This window comes from Emys orbicularis, chromosome 1 (assembly GCF_028017835.1).
Source record: "Emys orbicularis isolate rEmyOrb1 chromosome 1, rEmyOrb1.hap1, whole genome shotgun sequence".
Taxonomy (NCBI): Eukaryota; Metazoa; Chordata; order Testudines; family Emydidae; genus Emys; species Emys orbicularis.
In genome coordinates, this window is record NC_088683.1 from 13,064,463 (window position 1) to 13,090,019 (window position 25,557).

Sequence of the window (25,557 nt, forward strand, 5' to 3'; positions counted from 1 at the left end):
GAGCTTCTTCCAGAAGCCATCTCTTATTCCCTGTTGGTCATGTCTGTCCTTTGTTCTCCAGGCAGGACCATCCTGAGTTCACAACCCCCTGGCTGGAGCTTCCTGCTGGTGAGACTCAAGTTATGAGTCACTGGAGCTTGCATTGTGTCTCTGGACCCCTTGTTGATCTGAGCTAGTTTCAGCCAGTTTCTTAATGACGCTAATTGTTCCACCCAGACAGGGGTGACACACATCTATATTTTGTAGTCTGCCCTGAGAGCAAACGTAATCCTTTTCCCACCACTTGGTAGCAATCCAAAGTATGGGGGAAACCGAGGCTCACATGACTCATAAAAAATATTACAAAATATTCCCACTTTGTCACAATATAACTTCATAACAAGGGGCAATTTTTTCAAAAGTGCTTAAGTGACTGGAATATAAATCCCATTTTAAAAAATGACCTTGAAGCCTAAATCTCAGTGCAAGTCAATGGGACTTAGGCTCCTAAGTCACTTCTGTGCTTTTTGAAAACTTTACTCAAGGTCTGCTATTAAACAGATGCACAAGAAAAGACAGTAAACGGGCCTCACTCCACACGTTTTTCCTTGCTAGATGAAGTCTTAGCTAGGGAAGAAACATTAATGGCATGCAACTTCCTTCTTGAGAAGCTGTCTTTTTGGTGCCCTGCCCTGCCTGTGCATGTGTCAGAAGAGGTAACCCCCTGCCTTAGGGTTGGCCAGAGCAGAGAGGGGCTTTTTTTATTTCTTTAATGAAAATTCACTTTCCCTGCTAACCTGTTACCAGACACTCTTCCAACCTCCAATCTTATCTCCAGTTCTACATCACAACATTCCAAGTCATTTTACAGCACCTCAAACTCCATTGGCTTGATGCCCAGAGTTCAAATGGTGCTTGTCTCTAGATGACAAAGTTTTATGGCACTGGTTTGTCTTGTATTGCTGTCTGGTGTCACCACATATGAAGCTGACTCATTCTTCCCCTTTCCATAGAATTCCCTTAATGATACTAGCAACCTACACAGCTTTGAGTTACATTCAGACAGATAAAGGTGCACCTGGGAACATCCTACACTTGAATGGGGTCCATCTTGTCACCCTCATACAAGCACAGTTCCTGTGAAGTTCAATGGGAGTTTGGCCTCCATGGGCAGGCCCCCAAAAGAACTGAAAGAAAAACCTTGGAGCTGACCAGATTTCTCTCTGTCTATCCTTGATTTGGTTATTTCCCTTCTTATCTCTGTGGATAGCTTACACCTTATTTTACACAAATCAATAACTTCCCTTCAAGTTAGTTAATGCATAAGTATGTGCTTGGAGATAAAATTGTGTGTAAGTTTCTGCTTCACCGGACGTTACAGATTAACAGTGTGTTAGTGCTCAGATGCAATATAAGAAAATAAATTATAATAATGACATCAATGACAAAAGGCCCTGATCCTGCAAACAGTTCTGCACACACTTAACTTGACTCGCATGAGTTGTTGCATTGGTGTCCATATTACTGACCTGTGTAAGCCATTGTAGGGTCAGCGTGTTTGATGTAATTGCAACACCAACACTGTTAGCTGCAATGCCTAAGCTTGATGCTGCAGTATCAGAAACTTAGAGTAAATGTTGGATTATAACATTGTGGCCTTACAGCATGTGTCATCCAGGGATCCTAAAGCAATTCACAGATGCTAATTAATGATGCCAGTGGGAGGAAGTAAAGTACTATTACCTCCATTACCCAGATGGGGAAACTGAGGCACAAAACATTTACATTACACCTCTACCCCGATATAACGCGGTCCTCGGGAGCCAAAAAATCTCACCGCCTTATAGGTAAGACTGCGTTATATCGGGTACGGTCTGGTACGGCCTACCGGCAAGAGCCGGTACACCGTGCTGGACTGGACCGGCTTCCCTGGCGGTGATTTAAAGGGCTTGGTGCTCCAGCCGCTGCGGGGAGCCCCGGTCCCTTTAAATCACTGCCAGAGCTCCAGCAGCCGGGCTCGGGTGGGGATTTAAAGGGCCTGGGGCTCCACACGAATTCAGATATAACGCGGTAAAGCAGCAGGGCTTGGGTGGCGCTTAAAAGGGCCGGGGCTCCCCGCTGCTTTACCGTGTTATATCCGAATTCGTGTTATATCAGGTCGCGTTCTATCGGGGTAGAGGTGTATTTCTAATGCAGTAGGTATTCATGGACAAGGACCCCATTCTGCTACGTGCTGTACAACTATCTTGCCTAAGGTCACTTGCTTCCCATGTTCCACTCTAACCACGTAGACGTCACTGGTTCTCTTTACAAGTAGTTGGATGGTGTATTTTTTTTCCCTTGGTGTGGGTGCCCTCAGCTGACTCGTTAGGGAGCTGAGACTGTCACTGGACTCACTTCTCTTTTCTTGGCAACAAAATGTTGAGGCTAAATCACTGAGAAACCCTTGAGCTAGGTAACCTTTGATTCGGAGAGGAAATGGTAACCCAAGATACGCGTTGCAGCCATGTGTTTACCCATCTTACACTTACCATTCGTTCTTACTTTACTTCTTTTATAACTTCAAAATTCCAGCTGTAAGTGGACTCTTTGTACCTGACCCTTGGAAGAGCTTTGACACCTGATATTAGACCAGCCTGACTGTTCCAAGGCATATCGTGTTTGCACTGTCGTTGACCTGAGGAGCTAGCTTTTGTCTGCACAGAAAGCTTTCTGATGACGCATTGATTTGCTTTCTGTGTTGCTGCAGGAAGTTAAATTGTCCAGCCCGGATTATAGGGACTGCAACTCAACTGATGCCATGGAAGACTTTATGAAGAGAATCAATTGTTACCAGGCCAGCTACCAGCCGCTTGACCCAGATAACTATGACAGGTAAGGGGTTTTGCTTTGAAATAGCTTGGCTTGAAGGTGTTTTGTCTTGGAAGAAAAGGGTAATAAAATATAGATCTGTATTTCAGTTTCTGTTTGAAAAAGTGAATTTATTAGAATAAAATAAGAGTGAGTCCCAAACTCTCATTAAACTCAAGCGCCTATCGGAGGGCCAAAAAGATCTGGCTTTTTCACCATGCTTTATGCCTTGTGGCTCCAGCCTGGAGCCAGAGTACCAGAGCATCCTGCAGTAACTTTTACATGTGATTTCTGGGCCGACCAGAAGCAGCGTGTGCTGATTTCTTGAGGCTTTCAGGCTGGTTTCCAGACCCAAGAACTTTGGAGGGGCAGCTGAGATTTGGGGTGCTTCTCTGAACCTTTTGACATCATCCCATCAAAGCTCTGTAACGTTGCAAGCCCTGGGAGGGAGCCGGCCCCTACCGTAATCAACTCTCCAGCCAGAGCAGACACCCAGGAGCCCTGGGCACCCTAAGTGACTCTGGATAGAGCCAGTTTTAGTCTGCAGTGCTGCAATATTTATCTCCTCTGCTTCTCCATTTGGGAACACTTTTTTACCATGAGTAACTCCTCCATCATCCCGTGACTTTCTGCACCTGGCATGGGTGTGGGGCAGCAGGTGGCTTTCTCTGGGCCTTCATGGTTTCAGTGTAGTCAGTCATTCAATGTGTGGTGTCAATCCCAGCTGTCCCGAGGTGTGAAAGTCACATGGGGGACGCTGCCTCATCCCAGATCTCTCCTACAATGGAGGCTTGTGCTAGCTACTAGCCGTGGGCCTGGAGTCAGAAGAATCTTATTTAATCTTTTTTTAACGGAACAAGGAAAATGGAGATTACCTGGCCAGTCTCAATGTAGCAGTGATTTCAAAGAAAAGCCTTAAAGCTACCATGAAATACCCCTGCAGCAAATCCTTTTAACATAGGGATTATATCCCCTTGACATTTATTCTCGAGAGTTGCCTTTGCTTCATGTTTCCACTGCTCCTTGCCATGGTTTCCACAGGGACGTGTCTCTGATCAAAGTGATCGATGTTGGCCGGAGGTTCTTGGTGAACAGGGTCCAGGATCACATCCAGAGCAGGATTGTCTATTACCTAATGAACATCCATGTCCAGCCCCGCACCATTTATCTGTGTCGACACGGCGAGAGCGAATTCAACCTCAAAGGGAAGATTGGAGGCGACTCTGGACTCTCCAATAGGGGCAAGAAGGTAGGGGAACAATATCCCTCTTGTATTTGGGCAGGGGGGAGCAAGTCCCTGGTTGTGTAATATGCCGTCTATGAGACAAGGTGGCATCAGATATATATACTTGGTGTTGGCCTGAATGTGTCTTCTGAATTGGCAACATTTCAGTGCACTACTGGCGCCTAAATGAGCACCTCTGAAATCCGGGGTAAGCAGGACCATCTGGAAGCCCTGGGTAGCGGAGGTTCAATAACCACACTCTTTGTTTTATCTCCTTTAGTTTGCCATTGCATTGAACAAATTTGTTGAGGAGCAGAACCTGAAGGACCTCAAAATCTGGACCAGCCAACTCAAGAGGACAATCCAAACGGCAGAAGCCCTCAAGCTGCCCTATGAACAGTGGAAGGCGCTCAACGAAATTGATGCCGTAAGCATCTTAACTGGATTACTAATTGCTGACTCTCACTGTCTGGGTGAGCAGAGTGGTGAGGGCACTGGCCTTCCACCTCTGCCCAAATGTCACAGTGGAAGCAAGGTTTGCCCACTCCAACACACTGTGACCTGGTCAGCGCGGCTGTGTTTTGTCCAGGAGAGGCCTGGCGCTGTAATAGCGAGCATGGGAAGGTGAGGGCCAGGACTGAGGTGCTGTGGAAGTGCTGAGTGCGGGGAAGCTGACTCAGTGCCTTGCCCTGACGGCCAGTGCTGACGTTTCCCAAGCAGTGACGTCAAACCTCTCCAGAGACGTAAAGAGGCAATATTGTTTGCCGGCCTGGTTTTGGTAGCGCATGCGGTGCTGCCAAAGAGCTTGTTAGCTTTTGTCTCTAACCTACTGGTTTAAAATTGCTGCCACGTAGGGCCACTGCACAGCTGAATTCTGCGGGGCTCAAGTGCAGGTTATTCTCTATGTGCAGGAGAAGGGTTTGCCGTAAGGCTGCCTGGTACCTGCATTGGTTGGCACCTGCAGCTCTGTTGTCTGGAGCCCAGTAAATAACCTCGGGGGATGTCTTGTTCCCGCAGGGTGTATGCGAAGAGATGACTTACGAAGAGATCAAGGAGAAGCACCCGGAGGAATTTGCTTTACGCGATCAGGACAAATACTATTACCGCTACCCTTCTGGAGAGGTATGTCTGCAGAGAAACCCTCTGGGACGTGACTGGTCTAAAACGCCACATACTTTCCTATCATCCCCATATACCCTTCTGCTCTGCATCCAGCCTAGAGGGCAGAAAAGAAATGGGTCAGTCTAGGATCTCTGAGTACTTTGAGTCAAAGTGGTAACTAGATGTGAGTGCTGACCCCTTTTGGGCACTTGTCAAATTATTACGGGCTGGTTCTGATACCTTAGTCAAATTGATGGATGGTCCCGTTGATTTCATGAAGACCGCTCGAGGCATAAGGTGCTGCTTAACCTGAGTAAAGGTATCTGAATCTGGCCCTATATTTAATGTAAAATAGCATCTTTCATCCCAAAGGAGTTCTCTTTACTCCCCTGCCCTAAGGCACCCTCCTGAGGCTGATGGTAGCATCTCTCCAGCGCTCTCTGCTGGCTGGGGGAGTGAGGTGATGGTACATTTTTAGGGGGTGATGAAGTGATGTGTGTCCATTGACATGGGAGTTTAGTTCAGTGCTATGGAATAAAGACAAAGATGTCTGAGGAGTATCCACCAGCTCCTGGAAAAATACAGGCTTGTGGATTTCAAAGTTATGGAATAGTGATGTGCGTAATATTGACCGTAGGGGCTAAAATTCCCACCAGCTACCACTCTTGTTTCTGTACACTGGTGTTTCTGTGCGCCAGTCCTCCAGAATTTATGGCTCTTCTAGAAAAACGAGCTTCTGAAACAGATATTATTATCCTCAAAAACTCCATGTAGCTTAATAAACCCTTCTGGTTTCCAGTGCAGATATGAAAGCAGAATTCTGTCTGTTGCTGAGGTTCTTTCTCCTCCCAGTACCAGAGCAGAGAAGTGACTTTGTGTTTAGTGTTCTATCATGAGATGTGGTGTGTTCATTTTAGAGAACTGCTGAAATTACTTGGAAGGGTTGGCTAACGGGCCATAGAGCCTTTTGCCACAAGTTCAAATCCATGTTACTTGTGACTTAAAGTCAATTCCTAGGGGGTAGATGGCCACCATGGTTGGCACCCTTGCTGGCAGTCTCTGCGGAGAAGCCAAGGGCTAGATGTTCCACTGAGCCAAAAGTACCTCCTGATTTGTAGAGGGTGGTCCCTATCATTCAGAGTTAAAACAGGTTGGCGGTGTGGGAGATCTCGCATTGCCTCTGCCTCCTGTACTCTGACTAGACGGAAGACCTCAGTCTGTAAGGCTGATTGATTGAGAACTTTTCACCAACGCTAAATTCATTTTTGAGCTGAGAGATGTGCATGGTTCAGAACAGATCTGCTTAAGCAGAAGGGCACAACCTCCAGGCAAACTCTCGCTGGCATTGTGGAAAGGTTGGGTGGATCTCAAATGGTGGCGGTGATTCTTCTGTGTAGTAGGAGAGGGGGGTTGTGAATATATGTCCAGTTTAAAAGAATCCAGTAGGAGAAGGAAACTCCTCTTGTTACCGACCCCATGTAAAGCATCACTTCAACAGTGTTCCAGCTTGTCCTGTAAGTCATGGATACAGCTCCAAACTCCAGGAGTTTTGTGGGTTTCACTTGGTTTAAAGATGGACCAAAACGGTGGCTTTGCTTTTGACTCCTTGTAACTCCTGACTGTGCTCTGTGAATTTATCTCTAGCTCTGTTTATTTTGCAGTCATACCAAGATCTGGTGCAGCGCCTGGAGCCAGTCATCATGGAGCTGGAGAGGCAGGAGAACGTCCTTGTGATCTGTCACCAGGCTGCGATGCGGTGCCTTCTGGCTTATTTCCTAGACAAGAGCGCGGGTATGTGACGCCCACCCCGGCAGACTTAGCAGGAGGCCGTTGGGTCCCATGTTGTTTCCGGCTGTTCTACATTGGGTTGCAAGGGGAAGGCGGATGGGGGTATTTTACAGAAGCTCAGAGAGAAAGGGACTCCTTGCACACTCCTCCAAGGAGTTCTCAAAGTTGGCTGGTGTTGGGGGTGCTGCTGTGTCTGCATAGTTCTGTGTCTGCAAAGAGTGGGCCATAGGACGCTCGCAGTATTTTAAGTGGAGTTGCACCGGCCTGAGCCGCTGCTGTATCATGAGGTGGGCGGGTCACTGAGAGTGTAGGTCCTCTCCTGTGCTTCTGGGCTGCTGCAGTGTCATTCCTCTGAACATCTGTTGGAACTCTGGCATCGCCAAGTGAGCTCCAGGGTTGGCCTGAGGAGTCCCCGAGTTACCGAGGAGGGGGCATTTAGTCTCCCAGTCCGATCCTGCTGCTGAAGTGGGAGATTGGAACTAGCCTGGGGTGTTGGGCCAGCTGTAGAGTGGAGCCCTGGTTGGACACTTGTTTTGCCTGTGCTTCGGGTGACCTCGGCAGTGTGCTAAGTTATACACGGGGAGGGGAGCTCCCACCGGCCTCTACAGAAGGGTAGAGTCAGTCCATACATATGCAAACACATTTGCAGAATGGATTCTGCCACCTGTGCTGTCACTAACCTCCCTCCCCCCCTTGTTTGCTGTTCTTCCAGCTGAAATGCCCTACCTGAAATGCCCCCTTCACACGGTGCTGAAGCTGACACCTGTGGCCTATGGTAAGTGGAACGTTTTTCCTTGACATGCTGGCTCGCGCGGTTGGGTGAAGTGTTTGCTGATGGTTACACCTTGGTTCAGGATAGATTGTAGGCTCTTGTGGGCAGGACTGGGGCTCTCTTCCTGTGTGTCTGTGCACTGCCTAGCACAGTGGGTCCCTGAGCCTGACTGAAGCCTTTGGGCTCTACCCTAAAGTAATGAGGAACCATAAATTGCTGACAGTCTCTCGCTCCTCACTGCAGGTTGCAGAGTGGAGTCCATCTGTCTGAACGTCGAAGCGGTGAACACTCACAGAGACCAGACAGAGGTGAGTTGTGCTTTGCTTTAGATCTTTCAGTCACTCTCTCTCCTTCCTCCTAATGTTAGCCGGCAACAAGGACTTCAAGAGGGGGTGGGGGATCGCTTGGCTGGGCACCATGAGCAGCCATTTTAGAACTGGCTTCAGGTGTTGCAGGCAGATTAGGAGGCTTCAGAAATTAAAGACCCTGACCTCTCCCCCCTCCCCCCCACCTGCCTTCAGGTGCTTCCCCTACATGCTAGGGGCTTGATCCCAAGCCCACCGAAGTCAATGGACAGACTTTCATCGGGCTTTGGATCAGGCCCTCTGACAGCCAATGAGCCTAGACTGATAAATGCCTGAGGAGGAGGCAGGGTGCCGTAGTTAGGGACAGAGCCATCAGGCCACGTTCCTTGTTAAGCAGAAGGGGTGAGTGCGCTCTAGGCTTGTGGAGGGCTAGGGGAGAGGAAGGGAAAATGTTGGCAGTCTCCTTTGGGGAGTGAGATGAATGTGCTGTGGTGTAACAGCTGGTGCTGTGGGCTTGTAAGCTAAGCAGAGTTAAGCCTGGTCAGTACATGGATAGGAACACGTAGGTGCTACGAGCAGTGGTGCTGATGATTTAGGAGATGGCATACTCCCACGGTGTGGGCACTGAAGGCATGCTCCAGCACAGTGTTCGGGGGTGCTGTGCTCATAGATCCAATTTAAACTGTCCCCCTTTCAGGTGGCTATTTCTTTCTTCTTCACTTCCTGTCCTAAACTGCATCGTAGTGTTGCCAGAAGTCAGCCTTTCCCGCCTAGAGGTGGCTGCGTAATCGGCAATGGGTGAAGCAATTCCCGGCTGGGTAGCGTAGATCAAGAGCTTTTGAATCCTTTGACAGCTGCTGTATTGTAGCAATGGGTTCTGCAGCAATAACAAGAGCTAGGCTGTGGTGAGAAAATAAAGCTAGACAAGCACAAATTGCTCTGGTGGTTCTCCTAATATGCTGCATGGGTAGCTGTCACTCCCTTTCACCCGGGAATTGTGGGCAGTTCCAGGAAGCAGAACATCCCATAGGTGAGCATAAGCCCTTTGCAGTGGAACTTCCCTGGCTGCTCTGTCCAGTTGCCGAATCAGTCGCTCTCATTGGCTAGCTAGACTAGCTCCCTCCTGTGCTTCTTGCTTTTGTGCTCTCCTCTTGCCTATCTGTTTGGGTCTGCGGGAAAGATCTTGAGAAGGAGACAGAAGAACCTTCCTGTTCTAGTCAACTATCACTGCAAGTCGTGGCTTTTTCTGTGTGCGTAGAACCAGAAGGGTTCAGAACGTAGGGTTTTTTCCCTTGGAACGTCTCTCCTGACCTTTGTGTTGCACTTGGTGATCAGGGACATTAATGCATCAAACACGCACCATACATGTAGATGGGTTTTTTTTTTGGAGGGTGGGGAAATAGAGGAGAATTTAAAATTGCTTTTTTTCATAACTTTCGCCTTCTTCCTTTTTGTCTTTGTCTCGCTCTAATTTAGGAAGCAAAGAAGGGACCTAACCCGCTCATGAGACGTAATAGTGTTACCCCTCTAGCAAGCCCAGAGCCCACCAAAAAACCTCGCATCAACAGCTTTGACGAGCATGTGGCTTCTTCTTCTGCTGTCCTGCCAGTCTGTATGCCCCAAGAGGTGCCCACGCAGCTGCCTGGACAAGTTAGTCGAATTCTTCTTCTTCTCTTTATTGTTGTTCGCTTCTTGTCGCTTATTAATCCAGGGAGCAGCCTTTGATTATTTTAATTATGCTGCTGTCTTTGAGCTAAATTTAGTTACAGTTTACTACTAGCGCCCTCCCTTCTATTAAAAGCACCTAAAATTAACTCGCTGTTCAGTCTCTTGCTTCTTGGGACCCTTGGAAGCCCAGGAAAATCCAAATCCAGACTGAACTAAGCAACTGTGTTGTTGAAATTTAATATTTCTCTCTGGCCCCATTCAAGTGCCTCTGAACTCCTCTACTGTGCAAGCTTCTAAATGGGTGCATGGTGCTGGTTTGCCCACTCCCATTCCAGATCATTCATTGGCATCTCCACTCCTTCCTCCTCTGGGATCTAGACAGCTAGATTGGACAGCTGTCCTTTATTAGATTGGAGTTTAGTTCTAGATGCTGCAATAAGGGAATCATTCTTGACATGATCTTAATAATGACCTCTGGGAACCTATGCCCTGGCCGCACCTGCTTCCCTTCCCATCGCTCTCCCAAGAACTCCAGCCTAGCTAGACGTGGGGCAAGAGAACAGCCTATGTTGCCTTTTTGAACGGCAGCCCTAAAGACCAGCTGTCATGGAGCTGATAAACTGGCTTTGACTCTATTGGCCATGACGTGAGTCGCAGCCTGGCAGGAACCATCTACTGTGTATGGTTGCACAAATCCCAGGGGGACGCATGGGCTTTCTTGTTCTGTCCATTATAGAGGAAGGAGCCCCTCCAGGGGCACTGCTTAGTGCTTACTTCTCCCCATGATTGCTTGTCTGATATTTAATAGAGTAGTAAAACTCCTTCCTCCCAGTCAGTTCCCCCCACAATTAAAGATCTGGGGTGCTGGCTACACAAGCACCCATAAAAGTGGGTCTGTTCAGGCCTTAGAAGCAACCTTAGTTATAGAGGAACTCCATGCCCCCATTAGGGGGTAATAAGAGTATGCTGCCTGGTCTGTCCGCTCTTCCTGTGCCCTGTGGTCCATGTTAATTCCCTGTTGCCCTCTCCACTGTCTTGTAGGCCAGTCCCAAAAAGTAAGGTGGCAAGTTCAAACACTGCCGGGCTGGGATGAATTGCTGGAGGTTCTGGTTGGTGTCTGCTTTGCACTAACATCTGGTTCCCAATTAGCACTAAAGGGGATGGTTAAGGAGGCCTCCAGTTTTGGTGTCCTTCATGCTAGCGCTCCTTCCAATTAACCCTCTGCCCAGATTCGACCTGGAATTGCTCTTTGGTTGGTTGCCTCTTGCTGATTTCAAATGACTCCCTTCCTACGTGCGCTCTGTTACTGACGCCTCTCTTTCCATTTTCTCTACCTCTTTGTCTCCTTGCAGCCTTTACTAGGGAAGGCGTGTCTGTAAGTATCTTCTTGTGAGTTTTTCCTTTGCGTGTCTCCTACCTTCCAGCTGGCTGTGTTGTTATCTTCTTTGTTGTTGCTGCTGTGAAACTAGATTGAGTTCCGGATTTTAATTCTGTGGCTCCCAAGTCTTCCTTCATTAGGGGGAATTCATGCATCTTTATGGGGGGGGAAGAGGGGCCATCAGTGGTATTCAAACACTCAAGGGTCTTGGATCTGCTACTGCTAAACCCCAATCTCTCTTCTTCTAGTCCCCCTCCTGCTCCCTTTCCAACCATTTGGTCAAGGACATTGGAATCTGTTAAGGATTCTCATCTGTGCTTGTACCCTCTAATCTGGTTTGTCGTTCTGGTTTGTCCTTCCTTCCTGCCTGGGTGCTGGCTTAGCTTCCTGTTAGCTGTGACACTCCTACTTCAGCAGATGTGGTTTAGCAGTGTCTGATTAGAAGGTGGAGAGAGGGGCTGCTTTGCCTCTGGTGCAATCAGCCTCCGCCCTCCCCAACCCATGTCTAGTTCGTGCTATTCCCTCCTGGCCAGGGATGGCTTGCATCTCTGGCTCATGGAGAGACTTCCACACAACAGTTTTTCCACCTCTTTAGAATGCAACAAGTGGGAGCAATGTTCCCTCTAATTTTTTCCTCCCATGTGCGGAATGAATTTTGGTATGTGCAACACCAATATTGAGGTGATGTGCGGTTGCGTGCCACCAGTGCGAGCAAAAAACCTGAATTGCTGATCAGACTTAAGCAGCTTTCTGTACCCTTCTACTAAAGGGTTGCTGAAGCTGCATCTGCAGTTGACCTTGCTATGTATTCATTTTCATAAGCTATATCTTATGTATTACTTTTTGCTAAAAAGTAATGCAAGGCCTTGTATCATTTTCTGTTACAAGAGCTATGTAGATAACTGCCATTTAGCATTTGAATTGTCAGAGTTTTCTAATTTGCAAGATTATAACACTTTCTGCTAGGGAATCAGATCATGGCTTTGTCAGGAATTGAATAGGACAACATTGAATCTTTTCCTATGCATCTAGATGTATTGAAGATGTCAAGGCACCAAATCCTGCTACCCTTCTGTATAACCCAGCCAAACGGGGGTGGGCCTACTGCAGAAAGAGTGGGCAGGCAGCAGTGGAGAGAGGCGTCTCTCCCTGCCCTAGCCCTGCATGCTCCATGCTCCCCACCTCACCCCACTGCCCCCATCTACCCCCCACCTCACCTTACACATCTCTTTGGGGTCCAGGCCCACCTCTGGTTGCGCGACTCCACTAATTAGTTGCGCGGCCCTTGATGCCCTCTTTGGCGCAGCTGCACACCTTAGAGGGAACACAGAGTGGGAGGTTGCACCAAACGAGCTTCCTGGGGAGGGTCCTGCTTCAAGTTGCTCCTCTCACCCTAGAAGGATTTTATCTCCTGTCTCAAGGGAGGCTGTTTAGACTTGGGCTGAGACCTGTCGGGTCATGGTATCCATCTACCTGCAAAACTGTGACAAGCCAATCAGGATTTGAGGCTTCTTGGGAGTAGTGTATCCATGTTGGCTTGGTGATGGTAGACAGTAAAGTAGACACCTCCAGCTATGGCCAAGATTATGATTCTTTTATAGAGAGAGAGACCTATCTCATAAAACTGGAAGGAACCTTGAAAGGTCATTGAGTCCAGTCCCCTGCCTTCATTAGCATGACCAAGTACCATCCCTGACAGTTTTTTATTTTATTTTTTTGCCCCAGATCCCTAAATGGCCCCCCTCAAGGATTGAGCTCACAACCCTGGATTTAGTAGGCCAGTGCTCACACCACTGAGCTAGCCCTCCCCGCTTCTTGCCACTGTTGTATCTGAGCTTTGAATGAATGGCCCTAACTCCTGCTGCTTTTGTACTCCATACTGTGTGGCTTTCTACAGATCAGTTGCAGAATAACAGAATGTTAGTTCGAGGGAGCCTAATGGGCACATACTGGTGCTCTGTAGTCTGCCAGGGGACAGGTACAGTGGAATGGTGAGAAGGCATCAGTTCATCATCTTACGCACTATCTGAACAGCCTGAGTCATAGTTAATGTTGCATCTCTGTCCTTGTTTGTTTCAAGATGCTGGGATTTGCTGTTAACTAAAATGAGCAGTATTCGGTAAAATCAGGCAGAATTCAGTTGTGCTTGAACGCAGCAGCTGGAACACACTGATGAACCTCATTAATTCTTATCATCTCCCTCTCATCTTGTGCTAGTCTAGCTGCAATATCAAATCTAACAGCCTCTGTGTTGTTGGGAAATGGAATGGGTCACGTTAGCAAACCTGGGCATGACATTTTGAAAGATTTTCGTTTGTGGGGAGCTCAGCTCTTGTATGTTAAAGGACAAATGCAGGCTTGTCTTGATTTATGTTTTTGATTTGTCTAGCATGGCATGCACGGCTTCTTTTTCCTTTCCTTACTGCTTGTGAGGGTGCTTCTTAATATTGTCCACGTTGTAATCAAAAGGCACTGAACAGCTTGATGCTGATTGTGCCACTGAAAATGCCCCTTCTGAAGCAGAGGTTCAAAACCTTTTTGAGACAGCTATCTCAGTTTGCCAGGCCAAGAACTCTGCTGAACCAGCCGATGCTCCCAGCCGGTGCTCTCCAAGTTCTGACAGTAGTTGCAAGAGTAAAGCTTAGGGCAGGCCAGACTCCATTATGGCTTGGAGCTTGCCTTGCTGACTGATTGGTGGCACCTTCGTGCTTAGCTCATTTAAGGTAGGGAAGAGGAACCTAAGGCATTAGGGCCAAATTCAGAGGTGATGTGTAACTGGCATGTTCTTCCAACCCCCTGACTGTATGTTATCTCACCTTAGGCTGACTTAGACACATGTTTATCATCGTACACCCTCCTCCCTGATCCAAATCTCTATGAGCATCTAAGTGACCTCCTTAGCAGCTAGAAGAGAGAGCAACTTGCACCAATCGTAGTCAACCCTGACTTTTACCCCTATTTGGGGATAGATGTTATGCTAATGTACACTCCCTGACTCATTTTGTTCATGGGTGTAAATAGGTCTACGGCGGGGCCGACGGCACGTGCTCAGCTGTTGTCAATTTGTCGTAGCGCCATTGAAGTCAATGGAACTCTGACCACTTACAACAGCTGAGGATCTCGGAGTGCCTAATGTCCCGTCCTTCTGATTCTAGCTCCCAGAGCCTGAAGCATCAGTGGCTGGGAACCACCATCCTAGTATGGATTGAATTCTTTGTTGTTAATAGGATTGTATACAACATAGCGGGTAATCTAGAAAGCAGGCAAGAAATAAGATCACAGACCAGCAGCCTAGCACCTTTGCTGGGAAGAGACTATAGTAAGTGCTCATCACTGTAGGATCTAGGCCAGGGGTAGGCAACCTATGGCACGTGTGCCGAAGGTGGCATGTGAGCTGGTTTTCAGTGGCACTCACACTGGCCACTGGTCCGGGGGGCTCTGCATTTTAATTTAATTTTAAATGAAGCTTCTAAAAACATTTAAAAAACCTTATTTACTTTACATACAACAATAGTTTAGTTATATATTATAGACGTATAGAAAGAGACCTTCTAAAAACGTTAAAATGTATTACTGGCATGCGAAACCTTAAATCAGAGTGAATAAATGAAGACTCGGCACACCACTTCTGAAAGGTTGCCGACTCCTGATCTAGGCACTGGGGAGCAAGTGGGGAGGACAGCTGTTGCCTTTTGACTATAATGTTGCGTGTGTGTGGTCTTTTTATTTGTGTTGATCCTGAATGAACTTTTATTAAATCAAATTTAAAGTCTCTTCCCCTCCTCTCCCCTTCTCTCTTTCCCCTTCACTCCTCACGCTTAAAGACGAACTGTGTATCACTTCCTTAAAGTTTTCTCTTTACTAATATTTCCAAGGTAAATGGCTCAATGCATGCTCTGGCTTCCCTAACCTGACCCTGTCTCTTTGGATAGCAGTGAGAGCATCTCAACCCACTTCTGCATCTTGGTCCATGCTATAAACCCAGCCAGGACTGAGATTTCTGTTGAGAAACTGGTCTCTTTCCCCTTTTCCCTTCCTTGGGATGTTGTGATGTGGGAAAACTTGCCAATCACAACAAACCTTCATATCCCATAACTAGTGGGGGCTGCTCAGTGTTGTGACCACTGCAGAGGGTGTCAGTCTTGCATTGTGACTAGTGTGTGTTTAGCTGTTGAGACTTGCATCCTTTTCACCTCTTTGGCATGGATTAGAAAATGCTTTTCTAGTTGACATTGGTGTTTACTGGATGTCTTTGCAACAGCAATTCTGAAGAGCTACAGTTGAGGTCCATAGCTGGATGGTGTCTAGACTTGAGCAGCAATGGAAAACCCTAGTGCTTTTTAGAGACAGTATTGGGGCAAGTGAAAAATCTGGAGAACTTAATCTGTAGTTCACGGTGAGGCAGACTACGGGAAGCCGAGCTCCCTTGCTCCGTTGGAGCAGCCAGTGTGTGCATGTCTCATTCAGCCATCGTGCAGGATAGCGCGTAGCATAGGGTTGCTGAAATGAGAACTGGTGGTTCAACTTTACTAGTGCAAATTACTGGGGGTTCAAATATGTGCTAGGAGGTCTGCAGAAACAAAGGAAGACCCAGATCCCGAGTCTCCACCCTCTTGGGCCTTGTGTATTCATTTATGCCTGTGCAAAATGGGTAGCATTTCACATCCACGCTGCACTGGTGTTGATTACTGTGCAGTATAGAATCCGGCGAGGCACTTACTGTCTAAATACAGACATGACACAAGCGAGGGCCACGAACACAAACAGTAGAGAGCAGAGAGCGAGAGGCAGGCGGCATGCTGATGAAAATCTCCTCTGTTGCTTTTTTGTTTTTTTAATCATGGCTGTTCCCTCAGTGGGCACTGTCTGACCTGCCTCCCTAGTAAATGCTTTTTGCAGTGATCCCTGCAATGGCTGTATGTTAGCCTTCCCTTCCCCATGTCCCATCTGCATGTACAGGATGCTGCTGTGTTTCTTGCTGTTTGGTTTCCGAGTTACAGGGCAAATCCAACCCCTGCTTTGCTTTCTTTCTTTGCAAGAACATGAACAGCTCCCAGAAGCAATCATGATTTCTTCAGGGCCATTGGAAGCCTACAGATGACGCCGATTCCATTTCATCGTCATTTCTGATGTTTGCTTGTATCGTACTCCTCCATTCGACTTGAGGTCGACCCTTGGCTGCTTCTACCATAGCTGTTTGTCTGCCGACTGGACTGTATTGAGTTGGGGGGAGAGAGAGAGAGAGAGAAGAGCTCATCAACCTGGAAAAAGTGGATTCAACAACCAATCCATAGGCCATCTCTTTTTGTGTCTCCTTGGGTGTTCGATATATCCTAGCAAGCTGTAAAGTGCTTCTAGTGCACTGAATTGGACTTTATTTTTGTGTGTAAGCGACATGACCTTGCAGGGATGGCTGGTACTGCCCCGTCTCCTCCCGTTCGTGTGTGTATATATGTGGAGGAGACCGTGTGCGCAGAGAAATACAAAAGTGGAGGGGTGTCTTTAACTCCTCCGTGCACTGGGCACGCCTTATTGGTACCGGCGATGTCCTGTGACACGCACGCAGCCAGTCTCTTCGCGGCACGTGACCTGACGGCAGAGGCAGTTGGGTGACATCTTTGGCTGTTCAAGCAGAACTCTACGGCTGCGTTTAACAAAACAACAATTCTATAGCTCTGTAAATATCAAAGGGATCTGCCAGGTGTGTACATCTGCTTCTGAGACAAATGGAATCTGCTTTTAGCCTCGACCTGAGATGCGCTGGCTGAGGGGAGATGGTTTGAGCCACTTGCTGACTTTACGTGGCAGGAAGGCTTGGATTGGAGGGAAGCCCCACCTTGCTGTTGTTTGGATGAGGGTGGGGGAGGGGAGGAGCACAGGCCTATGTGCTCCAAGAGGCGTTTCCTTGTAATTAATCTCCGCACCCTCCACTTCCCAGAGATTTTTACCCTGCACTTGAGCAGGATTTACTGTTCTAAAGTAGGTGTCTATGCTAGGCCAGGTGGGTTTGGCAGACACACAACCCTCTTGGGGATGCATGGAGGTCTGTCTGTCCGGGAAGAGCAAGTTCTTTTGCGTGTGTGGAAAAATCCACATTCAGAGGCATTTAAACAATAGTTTCTTTTTATAAACTGCTTGTTTTTGCACTTTACATGTGGCAGGGGTGTGACTTCCCCCTTCCCCCCTCCAATCCTGCCTCTTACAGATGAAGCCTAGATACTTGGATGCTGTACTGCGTGAGCTGAAAGATTAAGACTGCAAAGCAGTGGGTAGTTACAGTATTAGCGGTGGGGAGGGGAAGAGGGTGGGTGTGAGGTACTAATTTATGGACTAGTCGTAGGGACTGGCCAACTTCCAGTTGTTCTGTATGTGAGTCTCTTCTTGACCGTCCGTTCTGTGTTTCAAGTTAAGGGGTTTAAGCCCAAGAATAACCACTACTGTGTCATTTGTGCAGAAGTTTGTGTGCGCTTGTGTTATCCTTGTACAGGATTTTCTCCCGCCCGGCCTCACTCCAGAAGTGGGGAGAGGAGGAGAAGAATATTGAAGTAGTGTCTCGTTTTTCCTTGGCCTGCCAAGCCCTAAATCTTGGCTAGTACCCGTGCTGTCTTTTGACCCCGCCGCACGCTCTCTCCGGTGCGCAAGCGCTGAGCCAAAAAGCAGAGTGGAGCTCAAGCAATACATTATTGTCTTAACGGTTTAAAGTGCAGCTGAATCGTATGCTGAAAGGATGTACCCTCTACAGTCCATTAGCAAAGCGGGCGGGGGTCCTGAGCTGTCAGCATTGTGCTGGGGAGTTCTCCACTCTTGTTCGTTTTATTTCTTCGTATTCGCTCTTGCTTCAGGTAACGGTTAGTAGGTGAGGTTCCTGCAGAGGGGAGCAGAAAGCTCTGGTGAAATGTGGTTACTTCTTTGGAAAGGTGAACCGCAGTGCCTAGTGCTTTAGTCTTGCACAGTGAAAATGCTTTGTATATTTGTACGTTTTAAAGCAGCACCAGGGAAGGGCCAGTAGCGGCTCTCTCAGCCCATATCTGACCATTGAAGATATTTTTCTTGGTGACCTGCCAATGTGAGGTTTGTTTATATACCGCTATTCTTGTAAGGATGAAGTGGAAGAATTTTTTTGTTTTTTGAATATCTGTGATAAATGCAGAGTTCCCTTTTTGCCTGCGTGTTTTAAGTCTGCCATTTAGTTTCCTTCGTTTTAGAGAGACTAATTTGTAGAGAGTGAGTGACCTATCTTTTGGACTGCTTCCTGAGGAGTTTAACTTTCTCCCCCTGCTACGGAAAGATAACGCAGCAAACGCAAACATTAGGGCCCGTGATCCATTTGGCACACACCCAAACTTCAAAACAAACTTTATCTCCCGTTCCGAAAACAACTTCATATTGGTGGGGCCTACAAAAAATGTGACTCTGTCCGAAAAAGAGTGTGTTTAGTTGAAAGGGAAAGTGGTGGAATATCGCTTCAAACCAATCCCCCGAGGCAAAGAGGTGGTGGCTTGGAGGAGGAGTTAGGCAAGCAAAGGGGCTTGCTGGGATTGGTTCTGTCCATCGTGTTCCCCTGGAAACTTGACACCCATTCTCCTATTTCTATAAACAGCAAATATTGGGCATGGGCCGTGCCATTATAACACAGGGTGGGTGGGCAGAAGGGGCTAACTGAACCACACCAATGACTTTTTGTTTGTTTGTTTTGTGATACTTGAATTTATTTTTTTATAATTTTATAGCGAAGTGCTGTTTATTTATTTAATGTATGCTGCAGAGCTTGGAGAGAAGGGTAGGTCTTTTGGGGTTTATTTTATTTTGACTTATGATATGTTACTTGTATTCTGTATATATGTCTGGAATAATTGCCTGAGATGAAAGCTGTGCCAGTTTAAGAACAGGGTATGCCTTTCAGAAATTTGTATATTTTGCAGCTGCTGGACCAATAAAATACCTTGTTGAAATAGACACTGGGCGTGATCCTTCATTTGGCAACGGTATTCTTCTCATTCATGGTTTCCCTGCTGTTCCTAATGCACCGACAAGCACCCCTTGAATACAAATAATGTTTGACTTACTGTACACGGGCAGATCAACTCCGTGCCTTACAAAGTGTGAGCTGCACAGGGGGCGACCCGTACAGCGCCCCATTGTGGTTAGCGAGGTTGTACACCGGCACAGAGGTGTTGTCCATGCAAGCTATGGTGGCGATTGTCACTGAGGGGTATGTCTATACAACAAAGAAAAACCCGTGGCTGGCCCATGCCAGCCAACTCGGGCTGTGAGGCTGTTTCATTGCTGTGTAGTTGTGGGACCCTATGAGGTGGAAGAGTCTCCCAAGCCCAGAAGTTTACACAGAAATGAAACAGCCCTGCAGTCCAAGCCCAGTAAGCCCAAGTCAGCTGGCAAGGGCCAAGTGCAGCGTTTTCTTTGCTGTGTAGACGTGCCCTGAGTCACAGTCACTTGTTGGAGAGTGGCAGGCAACCAGCATACTGCAGAATGGTGGGGGTAGTGGACACAGCCAGGGGGCAAATCCAGCCCGTGTGGAAAACTACTGTGGAATCCTTAGCACCCACGCTGCTCAGAACTTTCAAACGTGGGCGTCTAAAGTTAGGCAGATCTAGACCCCTGCCCCTAAAAATATCACAGTCTGGATGGACATCCCTATGCACTGGGAGAGCAGGAAGAAAGTTCAGTCATGCAGCTTTCCTAGTGGGGTACAGTACATGCCGACTCTGGGTTTAAGAGACTGTCAGACCTATTGGGTTTATTTCTCAGTTGAATAACTAGGACTCACGGCTTAATGGCCCCAGCCTCTTTAAAGAGGTGTCACTCAGACCAGTCGCACCCCATGCGCTGCAGGTTTGAATGTGAAATGGACGAATAGTTGCCATCGAGCATGTGTTCAAAGGTGGCTGACGTTTTTGAACTCAAGCCCTCTTTTCTCTTTCTGCGCTAAAAGAAGACAGAGGACGGTCATGCAGTTTTCTTTGGAGACCATCAGCCAAAACAAAAGATAACCAACAACTCTCTCCCGCGGTGTTCCTGCTAACTCCCCTGCAAGGGCTTTTCCTGGCTCAGCAGAACAGTAACCAAAGAATACTTTGTTTCACTTAGGGTGACCAGACAGCAAGTGTGAAAAATCGGGACAGGGGGTGGGGAGGCAATAGGAGCCTATATAAGAAAAAGACCCAAAAATCGGGACTGTCCCCATAAAATCGGGACATCTGGTCACCCTAGTTTCACTGAGGAGATCCCTCCCCATCTAGGGCTTCGTTCTGTTCCCTTTGACATGGGTTGGCAAACCTCCTGTTACTTTGAACGGGAGAGGTTCAAGTCCTTAGCTGTGCTGTTACAGAGAGGCCTGAGCAGCCAAGTTCTGGTTCCAGCTTCCCCACAATGTGGGGGCATCGGGTTGGGCCTTTGGGCAGACAGGAGCCAGTTGCAAAGGTTGGATGTGGCTATGAATGTCTCCACAGACCAGAAGGGTTTGGACCCAGCTGGTTCGGGCTCATCTCTGTTAATTAACCCTTTGGCTGACACAGCACAGGCCCCTGCTATACCTGCGAGCTGGTGCACCCCATAAATAGGCTTTGCAGAATGGGTCAGTCCAAGTCAGGCTTCAGCCTCCGCCCCTCCTAACTGGGCTGGTTTAGAGCAGCTCTAACCTCGCTTTTTGAGACGGGCCAAATGGCAACATGTTGATGCTTTGGTTGTAGTCTAAATCTCTGAACTTTTGGAGGGTTCTGCATTTTATAAACCCCTGCTCCACCCCCACTCCAGAACACACCACATCCACAGTCCTGGATTAAAGCAATCCAGGGTCCTAGGCACACTGCAACACAGATCCGCCTGGGGCTTCACTCCTGCATTGCGGCCTTCCCCCCCACTTGGAGTGGTGGTGGTGGTAGGGCCAGCAGCATGGGGGGGGGGGGATCCTCCCTGTGGGGTAGCAGGAAGGTCCCCACTCAGAAGCAGAGGAAGCAGCAACCTGTCTGCTTGGCTGGGGTGGGCTGGGTCTCCTGCAAAACATCCCAGCAGAAGATTGTGCATGGTGGTTTGTGTCATGTTTTCTAAGATCCTTGGTGTCCTACTAGCCTGCTCCTGTGGGTGGGGGAAGCAATTGGGTGATTGCTTCTCTCCCCACTTTCTGTTTTCATGGGGTGGGTTGGCAGGGACTAGCTCCCCAAATTCCCCTTCTAAAGAGGGTTAGCGAGCTGTTCTCCGTGAATTTTTGTTTGCTTGTTGAGGAGCCAGTTGACAGGCCTACTTCCTTCTCCAACTCTCCTGAGAGGCAGGTGACTTGTCCAGCCCCTGATCCCAACCTTACGACTGTAGCAACAGCGTCCAGAAACTCACTGGGCAAGACTTCCCAGAGTGCACTGCTGCAGGACAAAACCCTTAAAATCAGAGCCCCACAGGGCACTGGGCCATTCAAAGATCCTCAACCGGGGTAAACTGAAGTCAACAGAGCTGTGTCAGTGGAGCTACGTGGATTCACACAAGCTGAGGATCTGGGACCCAGTTTCTGCTGAAGAACTCTGGGCCACTAGGTCTCATAGCCAGCCCCCAAACCAATGCAAGGAGGGGGAGCAGGCCAGTCAGTCACCTTTGGAAGAAGCCAGAAGGAGGGGGTCTAAAGGGGGTCTGCTCCTGAAGCTGAGGAGGGGATGGGGGAGGAGATGGTGAGTCAGCCTAGTAAAAACCCAGAAGTCGTGAAAAAGAGGAAATCCCAGTGTTCCCGCTCCATGAGGGTCCACAGCCTGGTAGGGGATGCCCGGGTGGCTCTGGGCCATGAGAAAGGGGGTTCTTCCTGGTTGGATAAGTATCGAAACTTTGGAATGCTCCTCCAAAGCTAACCCTGAATCTTGCTCATTTATTCATGGTCACGGGCCACAGCATTCCAGGTGGAGTTTACAATCCAGGCATAGTTTCCTTGTTTTCTTTAATCAATGCAGTTCTCATCCAGAGGCTGTGGACCCCCTTGGGGAGGGAACATCGGTGCACTGCAGAAACCACCATCCCAAGAGCTAAACTGCTCTTTGTTACCTCCATTAAGCTCAGGGGAGCTGCTGTGGATTTACTCTGAGGTAATGGAGGGCAAAATCTGCCCTCAAGTGATAAACTCCTTGGGCCAGATTGTCAGCTGGTGTAAATCAGCGTAGCACCATTGAAGTTAATGAAGCTAATCCAGTTTTCACCAGCTGAGGAGCTGGCCTCTTGCATAGAAGCCTAAACAGGCCCAGAGACCAAACTCCCCAATAGACACCAACTCTCCATGCAGGTTTGAAGCACCCTGGCAGAAGGTGATGTGGGGATGGCGGGGAACTTGCCCCTGTTACCTGTTCTGTGGCTAAATAGGACCATGGTCTCCAGCTTGGGACACCAGTGGAGGGAGGGAGGGAGCTGTCCCGAAAAAAAAAAATCTCGCTTGTATGTGTTACCCAAAGCTAATACTAGCCATTAGCCATAACATATGAGCACGCTGCCTCCCCTGTTTACCAGACAAGCAGGAGCTGTGTAGAAAGTCCAGATAGCATTGGCCTTGCTCTGCTTACCCAGATAAGATGCTTGCTTGCATAAGCATAACTTGGATCAGGGTATTTTCAAGGCTATCAGGAAATTTCTGCTGCCATGAAGTCTCTGGTACATCGGTCTCCGTGTTACACCGGTCACTGCCTGTCATGCATGTTAAGGTTCATGAGACACGTGTGACAGCATCGACAACCAATTTCTGCCTGTGCCAATGGGCTTATTCCAACAGTGCCCAACTCATGAGGAAGCCACCATAGAAAGGTCTATGTGTTAACCCCATGGTGGCTGGAGATTCCCGTGCCAGCCAGGGATCTAGTTTTGCTACTGGAGTTACATGCCCTGTTGGCTCTAAAGCAAGTCATCTACTCGGGAAGGAGAAGAGGCCACCGGAGCTTCTCATAGTGTATCTAGGATACGATACATCCTGTGGGTAACAGATTCTGATATTTGCATGCTACAGTGGTAGGTGCAGGAGAGAGAACTTTTGGGGCACAGACTCAGTTTAAAGGGGCTAATCCTTGCTCAAGTCTCTACCAGTCAGGATCCTTACCTGTGCTATAAGAACAGAACGCACAGCAGCTATAGCACCAGAGTGTCACGCCCCCTCAGAAGGCTTCTGCGTCTCTCATAAATTCTTCCTGCGTCCTCTTTCCTGTTGCTCCAGTCCCACCACATAAAGGTCAAGCATTTCCGCTGCCATCACTGGGTGGAGAGGCCTCGGAGATCAATGGGAGTTAGGTGCTTAGAGTACCTTTGTGAATCCCACCCCTGCGACCTGTCATGGCTGCTCTTTCTTATAAGACTCAGGGATGCAGCAGGGGGGTTGCCAGTATATTCTCCTGATAATCTCTCTTGCATGGGCTTCATTGGGCGAGGGATAGCTCAGTGGTTTGAGCATTGGCCTGCTAAACCCAGGGTTGTGAGTTCAATCCTTGAGGGGGCCACTTAGGGATCTGAGGCAAAATCAGTACTTGGTCCTGCTAGTGAAGGCAGGGGGCTGGACTCAATGACCTTTCAAGGTCCCTTCAAAATGCTAGTCCCATATGGTCTAGTGGTTAGGCTTCCTGTTTTCACCCAGGTAGCCTGGGTTCAATTCCCAGTGTGGGAATAGTGCAGAGTTTGTTTGTTTTTTATGCGGGGAGGGATAGCTCAGTGGTTTGAGCATTGGCCTGCTAAACCCAGGGTTGTGAGTTCAATCCTTGAGGGGGCCATTTAGGGAACTGGGGTAAAAATCTGTCTCGGGATTGGTCCTGCTTTGAGCAGGGGGTTGGACTAGATGACCTCCTGAGGTCCCTTCCAACCCTGGCATTCTATGATTGTTTGCTGGATTATTGCTCCAGTATTGACTCTTGTTTCCAGGACCAGTCCTGCCAGTGCCTCGAACATTGGCAGGAAGTGGAAGGGACATGATCACAATGGACTGGACCGAATATTGTTGGAAGTATTGGTGAGGTCCTCGCCCACCTCTGTTCAGAACAGTCATCTCAAAAGAGACCTCTTACCAAGGTGCTTTGGTCTGGCCTGAGAGCCCTCAGCTCCTACACATGTGGAGCACACGGGTGTGTTACGAAGCATCCAGCCCTCCCTCCCTCCCCCCGACTCGGTTCTTTGTGCGGTACATTTTGTACCTTTGCAAAGAGGAGATGTTCCTCCAGGCAGGGCAGCTTTAAAGGTTACTCCTGACAGGAGGCTCTTTTCTCTGCTCTTACAATCTAATCCTCGCCCGTTCACCAGTCTCTGCAAGCTGCTCCAGGAGTAGCAAAGCCACGGAACTTGTGGGTGCCGCTACAACGGAGATCCCAGCTGAGCCAGTTCTGCAAGGCGTCACAGCAAGTAGAGCTACGTTTGTATAACAAGGAAAGGATGAAATCAAAGGAGTGAACCTTTATGGTGCAACAAGTGAGCCCTCCAGAAGTACGTATTACTTAGACTGAACACAGGCACTCAAACCCCTCACACTTTAAGAAATTGGAGAGAGGCCCAAGGAGAGCAACACAAATGAGAAAAGGTTTGGAAAACGGGGCATGTTTAGTCTTGAGAAAAGAAGAATGATGGAGAGCCTGGTGGGAGGGATAGCTCAGTGGTTTGGCCATTGGCCTGTTAAACCCAGGGTTGTGAGTTTAATCCTTGAGGGGGCCGTTTAGGGAACTGGGGTAAAAATCTGTCTGGGGATTGGTCCTGTTTTGAGCAGGGGGTTGGACTAGATGATCTCCTGAGGTCCCTTCCAACCCTGATAATCTATGATTCTATAACAGTCTTCACATATGTTAAGGGCTGTTATAAAGAGGATGCTGACCAATTGTTCTCCATGTTCACTGAGGGTAGGACAAGACATAATAGGCTGAATCTGTAGCAAGGGAGGTTTAGGTTAGATCTTAAAAAAAAAAACTTTTTAACTATGAGGGTCGTTAAGCTCTGGAACAGGCTTCCAAGGGAGGTTGTGGAATCCCTGGCACTAGTGAGTTTAAAGAACGGGATAGATAAACAGCTGTCAGGGATACTTGGTCCTGTCTCAGTGCAGGGGGCTGGACTAGATGACCTCTTGTGGTCTCATTCAGCCCCACGGTTCTAGATTCTATGCACCTCTCGGCTGAGGGCATGGGACAAGTTTTTGGGGTTTGACTTCTGTGGCAAGGAAAAAAGGTAAACTTGGCTAAATTTTTTGGCTACTAAAGGAGCAAAAAAATTAGCCATCAACATGGACATTACCATCAGGTGGTTCCTGCAACCTAGTGCAGGGGGGAGCTAGTCCCTCTCTGCTATGCAGCTCTGGTGAGACTGTGCTTGGAATCTGGCTTTCAGTTCTGGCCACCCAAATACCAGCAAGATGTAGACAAACAGGAGGAGGGAGTGACAAGAGCTCCAGTCAACGTTGCTGAGGGCCCGAAGGGATTGATTTCTGAGGGAAGAGCAAAAACGTTCCAGGAGATGGATAGAGCTTAGCTAAGCATCCCACTAAGATAGGCTG

At 48.3% G+C, this 25,557-nt stretch overlaps 1 protein-coding gene across 2 annotated transcripts in view; it reads left to right on the forward strand.

The window, feature by feature from the left end:
- The window catches only part of PFKFB3 (6-phosphofructo-2-kinase/fructose-2,6-biphosphatase 3), a 34,141-nt gene extending 15,120 nt beyond the window's left edge, over positions 1–19,021 (forward strand). The window contains exons 7-15 of one of the 2 annotated variants that reach the window (XM_065422318.1): positions 2,729–2,853; positions 3,871–4,078; positions 4,335–4,481; positions 5,072–5,176; positions 6,817–6,946; positions 7,656–7,718; positions 7,959–8,023; positions 9,497–9,670; positions 16,106–19,021. In XM_065422318.1, the coding sequence (XP_065278390.1) occupies positions 2,729–2,853; positions 3,871–4,078; positions 4,335–4,481; positions 5,072–5,176; positions 6,817–6,946; positions 7,656–7,718; positions 7,959–8,023; positions 9,497–9,670; positions 16,106–16,135 (1,047 nt within the window). In that variant the 3' untranslated portion in view covers positions 16,136–19,021. Of the gene's footprint in view, positions 1–2,728; positions 2,854–3,870; positions 4,079–4,334; positions 4,482–5,071; positions 5,177–6,816; positions 6,947–7,655; positions 7,719–7,958; positions 8,024–9,496; positions 9,855–16,105 lie in introns of those variants that run through there. The other variant, XM_065422311.1, reaches the window with a different exon arrangement.
- The last annotated feature ends 6,536 nt before the right edge of the window (positions 19,022–25,557 follow it).